This window comes from Papilio xuthus, unplaced genomic scaffold (assembly GCF_000836235.2).
Source record: "Papilio xuthus unplaced genomic scaffold, Pxut_1.1 DF828177.1, whole genome shotgun sequence".
Taxonomy (NCBI): domain Eukaryota; kingdom Metazoa; phylum Arthropoda; class Insecta; order Lepidoptera; family Papilionidae; genus Papilio; species Papilio xuthus.
Window position 1 is genome coordinate 3,069,536 of NW_013530472.1, and position 7,191 is coordinate 3,076,726.

The window sequence follows — 7,191 nt, forward strand, 5'->3', positions numbered from 1 at the left end:
TCAAACTAATCATACTTAAATCGACAACTGTACAGCATGACAAAAACCGCTGTGTTTTTAACAAACTATGTGAAATAATCTCTTAAAATCTGGTAACACTGGCTAGTTCTCGTTTGCCATCATTGACATAATTCATTGAATTTTAAATGTAGGAAAAGGGAAACCACACAGATGCGGTTAATTTTACGGATTGTCCCACAAAACTCATTTTTAATTATAATTGACTATCATTATAAGTGCAAGCTGGCCCGTCACAAAATGGGGAATGACATTTTTGCGCAAACTCCTCAACATGGGTATCAAATAAAAGGATTTGACTAATAAACGTGAACGTGGTAAAATCCAACCATTAACTTAAAATGAATTGCTGACTGTAGGGATAGACTTAAACATATGTTTGTATTTTACCTGTTACAATATTACAATGGTTACAAAATTCCTTTAAAATTGTTTTTTCAACTTTCGGGAAACAGCAATTTCTGTTTGTCAGTGTAAAACAGTATTTTTCCTTTCGCTCAATACTATGTGTTTTTTTATTTTATTTATAGGTTGCGGTAGTTCACTTTCAATTAATTTATGTTATAATTACAATAAATGTGTTTCGTCTTGAGTGGGCGATAACTATCTGATCTGCCCCGTTCTTGACCTGTGTTCTTTGTGCCAGTGTCCTTACCTTGACTCACCTTGACTGACGTGAGTTTCCGAGACCAAAATCCCCGTATAAAAAATATTGCCATCTCTGCCTTGTCGAAGACAATGACAGAGATGACGATATGTTTTATACAGAGATTTTGGTCTCAGAAACCGAACCGATCACGCGAGTCTCAAGTCCTTCATATCAGATGGTCATTCACGGGCAGTGAGCGACTTGCTCGCGACCCTGTCGGGAATGTAAGGCTCGATCACAGTAACTCGATCTCCCGATCGGCGCATGTCTATAATGACATTGACATGTTACTTTAACGATTTTTATTTTGTTGATGGTTGGGTACATTGTATTGATTAATGTACATCTGTATATTTGGAGACCATTTTCTCGTATCATCGTAAACATAAAGAATGGCTACTTTTCGTAAAGATAAAAAAGAAGAAGACGATGGTGGAACGAACATGTTTCAAATGTTGGATAAAACTAATATTTTACAAGAAGTTCGATACTTTAACTCGAATCAAGTGGATGCTGAGAAATGTATCCAGATATTGACTAAGACCTTAGTCATGTTAAACCAAGGGATACATCTTACAACCGAAGAGGCTACATCCACTTTTTTTGCTATAACAAAATTGTTTCAATCAGAAGATGTGATGATGCGCAGATTGGTATATTTGAGTATAAGAGAACTAAGTACTTTAGCTCAAGATGTAATTGTTGTTACCTCTTCTTTAACAAAGGATATGGTTGGAAAAGTAATCTTATTCCGAGCTGCGGCAATAAGAACTCTGTGCAGCATTACCGACAAGTCAATGTTGCAAAGTATTGAGAGATACATTAAACAGGCTATAGTTGATAGAAATCCAGCTATAAGTTCAGCTGCTCTGGTTTCTGCTCTGCACTTGTCTACATCTACATCAGATGTGTCTCAGAGATGGGTGAATGAAGCTCTGGTAATTATAATTTGATACACTTTTATGTTATCTTAGATTACAATATCTTAATCAAATAAATCGGATTAATGTAAATTTAATGGTACAAGATTAAAAAATAAATCAGTTATAATCCCTACTTTTGAATTATGTATATTATTATTATAAAGTAATTTTAAGGAAGAAGGTTTGTATTTTATGAATTGCTAATAATATGTTTTTCTTTGTTTCACAGGAAGTCATGAACTCTGCCAATGACATGGTACCATATCATGCATTTGGTGTAATTTCTGCCTCAAGAAAAAATGACCGTTTATTCATGGTGAAATTGGTAACAAAGTTGTTGCCATCTGCACTTTTTTCTCCATCATATTATACAGTTTGTCTTCTTATTCGTCATGTTGCTAAACTAGCTGAGGATGAAACTGAGGATTCAGGACCTTATATACATTTTATAGAATCTTGTTTATGTAGCAAATCAGACATGGTTATATATGAAGCAGCATCTGCTATTGTGAGCTTAAGCAAAAATATAAGAGATCTTACTGAAGTTTGTACTGTATTACAAGTCTTTTGTGCCTCTTCACAAGCAACTGTGAGGTATGTGGGTGCACAGACTCTAGCAAGACTTATTGCAAAACATCCAAAAGCTGTGATTATTTGTTCAATTGACCTTGAACAACTGATTCATGACCCTAACCACACTGTCGCAATTCTTGCTATTACAACTCTGCTAACAACCTGTAATGAGAGTTCTGTTGAGCGACTAATGAAAAAAGTCTCAAGTTTCATGACAGAAATATCAGATGGATTGGAAATTTTGGTATTTCAGGCTATTGACAGCATTTGTTCTAAATATCCCCGGAAACAAAAATTCCTTGTATCATATTTGTCTGGCATGCTTCAAGAGACCAATGATAAGGTATTCAAAACGGCCATTGCAAATGCTATCATTGAACTGGTTGAGATATATCCAGATGCGAAGGACACAGGCCTTGATCATCTATGTGAGTTTATTGAATATTCTAATGAAACATCTCTTGCAGTGCGTATGTTACATGTTATAGGAAGTGAGGGTGCGAAGGTTCGACAACCTTCAAAATATATTAGATTTATTTATAACAGAATTCTTTTGGATTCCGGAGCAGTAAGAGCTGCCGCTGTTTCTGCACTTGCTCGATTCGGAGCATCATGTGCTGATCTTCTTCCCAGTATAAAAGTAATACTTGAGAGATGCCAGACGGATGATGATGGCGAAGTTCGTGATCGAGCAGTTTTCTATAGTACCATTTTAGATACTGGAAATCAAGAACTTATCAATAACTACATTGCAAATGTGCCAAATATTGATTTTGAGTTATTAGCAAAACAACTGGAAAATCATTTAAATACACATCCAGAAGAGCCATTCAACATGGACACAATTCCAATTGTAGAAAATATTAAAGATAACAAGAAAGAATCACCACAAATTGAACCATGTCAGATTCTTTCTTTGGAAGAGCAATATGCAGAACAACTGAAGGTGATTCCATGCATTGAGAAATTTGGACCAATATTTAAAACTTGTGAACCAATTGAACTGACAGAACCAGACACGGAGTATCAAGTAAAATGCATAAAGCATGTTTACGCCAAACATTTGATTCTACAATTTGAATGTCTTAATACACTATCTTATCAACTACTTGGAAAAGTTCACATATGTTTAGATGTTCTGCCTGAATATAATCTTGTTTGTGAGGTACCATGTGAAAGTATACCTTATAAAGGAAAAGGAAATATATTTTGTGTATTGGAATTTCCTACAAATACATTAAACTCTGTAGGACGATTTGGAGCAGTTCTTGAGTTTACAGTGTATGATTGTGAACCAGCAACTGGGAAGCCTTACTTAGGAGATTTTTATATAGATACATATCCTTTGGAAGATATAGAATTTGGATGTTCTGAACAATTTAAAATTCAACCAGCATCTGATGACTGGGACAATTCTTGGGAGAGTGCAGAATCACTAAAAGAAGTAATGGATACTTTTGTCATGAATAAGTTTAATGTTACAGAAGTTGCAAAGGCTATGTGCAAGCATTTAGGTTTACCGGAATCTTGTGCAAAGGGGGCTACTATCAAGAAAATCTGTGGTTTAGGAACTTGGCGTAAAGGCATTCCAGTATGGTTTGTGGCTAAAATTATACCAGCTTCAGCAGGTGCTGCCATGCAACTAACTGTTAGATGCCCCAATGAGGCTGTAGCTTCACTTTTACTGGCTGCTATTGAATAATTTAAGAAACAAGTATATTCCTGTGTCAAATCATAAATTTTATTTAAGTTAATTTATTGTTAAAATCATGTCAGATGCATATTATTATTAAGTTTTTTTTAAATAAATAAGATGAATTTTTTGTTACTTTATTTGTTATCTTAACATATTAATAAAATTGGAGTGCTTTTTGTGATATCAATCAAAATCAAAAAAATAGCTTATAACAAAAAACAAATTTTCGTCTGTCGATTTAATCCTCAGAATGGCTGGACCGAATTTGATAGGACTTGGATGAGAAGGCAGAATTAATAGGTAGCTTTTTTTTAATTCTGCACTGATGAAATCGCGGGCAGCCGCTTCTTAGGTAAAACTTGGAGTTTGGATTGAAGGTCTTTTTCACATTAGTATTATTTAAATAAAAACATAATTAGAAGCCCGTGTTTTCTCCCAGTATGTTTTAAATCTTTTCTGTAGATACCTTTTAACCACGGTCAGGAGAGCGACACTGCAGTACGTTAGACATCAAACATTTTTTTAAAGTCTATAACTACTATTTACATAAATGCGAATGTTTGCATGGATGGATGGATATTTGTTAGAAGGTATCTCCGGAACGGCTACATTGATCTCGTTGAAATTTGGCATAGATGAAGAACATAGCCTGAAGGAACACATAGGATACATTAGTTGTTTATTTAAGATTGATTAGTTTGACAATTCATTTGACAGTTCCTTAGTGATGGGTTGAGTAAAAACGGTTATGAAAATTTTCGATTTCCGATCAAACAGTATTTTGTTAATTTTTTATTTTTTTTATTTATTGTGGCATATTATATATATAAATATATGCCACAATTAATGAAAAAAAAACATTGCTTTTGTTTGTCAACACCTCCCTTTTTGGTTTTAAGTATTTTTTATGTAGTTTAAAAGAATAAATTAGGAATAGACAGAAACAAATTTACTTATCTTGTTTTTAAAAAAAAAATAACAAAATTTCCGATTGCAAATTCTATTAGAACAACCATCGAAAATGGTAAATATTCGTAAACAATTTCACTCAACCCATCTCTAGTGAATTGTCAAACTAATCAAACTTAAATTGACAAACTCACACTACAACGACTCTCGTTAATGTTGTTTCGTTATGCAAATACAGTCCGTCATTATGACAACCAGCCATTAACAACATTAATCGACGTATGTACAAAACTTATTCGATACTCCATAGGCGTCTGTAGTCAAAAATCTATCTTAAATGGACTCGCTACTTAAGTTTTTTTTTAATAATTTACTGCCTAGAGACAGCTTGTCTGATATAAAACAAAGCCTCGAATCTGGAATAACATGTGGGACATATTTTCACGCACTAATAATGTAAAGGTCCCAAGGGATTTGTAGTTTTTTGTTATATGCTACGGTTTAAAAAACATTTAATGAGATTTGGTTCAGATAGTAATCTGTCTCGAATAACACGTGGACTGTGCAGAGGCGCAATAATGTGGTGGTGGCCCCTCGCTCTTACTGATAAAAATATTGAACCGAAAATTAATAAAGACTGTTTAAAAGAACTGAACTCTAATGACCGCTCCAGATCCTTGGTGTTTGCTACAAACAGCCATCATTAAACACGTGCCAAACATCGAACACAAACTCCCGAGACAAACAGGCATCCCCACGCTTGGCGAACTTGCAAGTTTATTCCCATCGATAATACACATAAAGTAGGTATTCCGGATTGGCAAACATGGCGAAAGAGTTTGTTGTCCATTTTTAAAGTTTAACTGAAAAAAAAATAATAAAATCTTTTTATTTATATTCCGATAAGTAATCGATTATTTATAGAATCTTAGAATCAGCCGTCAGGCCCATTTTTAGAAATATTGTTTTATAAACTACTATCGATTTTAAGATGTATACAAATGTTTCAATTGACACAAAATAAAATTTAAGTAAGTAAACCTTAAATTAACATTTATAAACTATAAGTAGTAATTAAAGCTTTCGGACTTTAGCATACGAAAGCTTCCGCAAATACGTTTGTCGAACATCCTTTAGTTTGTGTATAAAAATCCACGGTTTTTGTGAACTGAGAACACCAAAGGACAGAGCGTCGATGGCTGAAGGGTTAAAGCACTTGACTTGTAATCTCCAGGTCCTGCGGTCGAATTCCGTCATATATCACTGTGTGTTTCTGTTGAGAAGGAAAACATCGTGATACAATCTGCACATACCCGTAATGGGCCTATGGTTCAGTCACCCCTCACTTAGGGTAGTCTCCGAATCCCTCAGTGGGGACGTGTAGTGAGCTGATGATGATGAACACCAAAGAAAAACAGGCATAAACCTATCCATAAGTCTATGTTTGTCATTTGCTGCTCGACGTTGATTGCCAAGCGTGCGTAGCGGGCTTTACAATCATACTAGTGTTATAATTTTCTAACAGATAGTGTAAGAAATACAAACATTAAAATTCTGAAGTATTCTTTGTTTAAATAAAACAGAATTTTTGCGATAAATATGGAATTACCGTACCAAAGCCAAAATCTGAAGGAGTATTAATATAACGTATTAACATTATGGGACATGGATATATTGTATTGACAATGAGAAAATGGGGCCCAAGGCAACTGTATCTGACTATTAACCCCTTGCAAGACGTCTCACTGAAATAGAAATTAAAGTCAAAAATCTCCGATTGCCACTTGAGGGAATTCAGTTTCCCTTTTGCTCCGCCCCTGCGTCCATCCCTATAAGGTAATTAAATGGCATATTTTTTTCTCTTCATACTTTAGCTTAAAAGCTTGGAAAGTGAAAAAGAAAGTTAAGCCTGGTAGAAGAAAAGAAACTGCAACATTGACTATTGCAACGATTCTATTTGCAGTGTTCAAAGACGGATTATCCCTCAGAATACGGAAGCGACGTACATACGTGGGGAAATAGGCACGCCAATGATACGTAATAGAATAAACAACTAAAACACATGCTAGCACATTTCTCGCTTTTATGGCCACGTGCAATAAAAGCGAAACGTAGATATCTTGTTGTTTCTTTCTACAAGCGAACTCACGTTTTCTTGTGCGTGAACTGTAGTGATGTGATTGTAAGTCGCGGTACTTTTGTAAATACAAAAACATATATTTTATTATGTCTATTTATAAAACAACTTCTGTTTTTTTTAATTACAGCCTTAAAACACACAAACACCCAGACAAATATTCGTATTCAAAAACCTTTGTTGAATTTCGATTCGAAAGATGTTACAAAATATTATTTTCTAAGTTATGCGTCTAAACGACGACTAAAACAAGACGATCTTATTAATACTTGACTATGATTTAGGC

The 7,191-nt window shown here is 34.5% G+C and overlaps 1 protein-coding gene across 1 annotated transcript; it reads left to right on the forward strand.

Moving 5' to 3' along the window:
- Positions 1 to 161: 161 nt before the first annotated feature.
- Copg1 (nonclathrin coat protein gamma1-COP) lies at positions 162 to 3,929 on the forward strand. Its single transcript, XM_013306932.1, has 2 exons — positions 162 to 1,605; positions 1,820 to 3,929. The coding sequence occupies exons 1-2, from the start codon at positions 1,060 to 1,062 to the stop codon at positions 3,863 to 3,865; spliced, it is 2,592 nt and encodes an 863-aa protein (XP_013162386.1). The 5' UTR covers positions 162 to 1,059; the 3' UTR covers positions 3,866 to 3,929.
- The last annotated feature ends 3,262 nt before the right edge of the window (positions 3,930 to 7,191 follow it).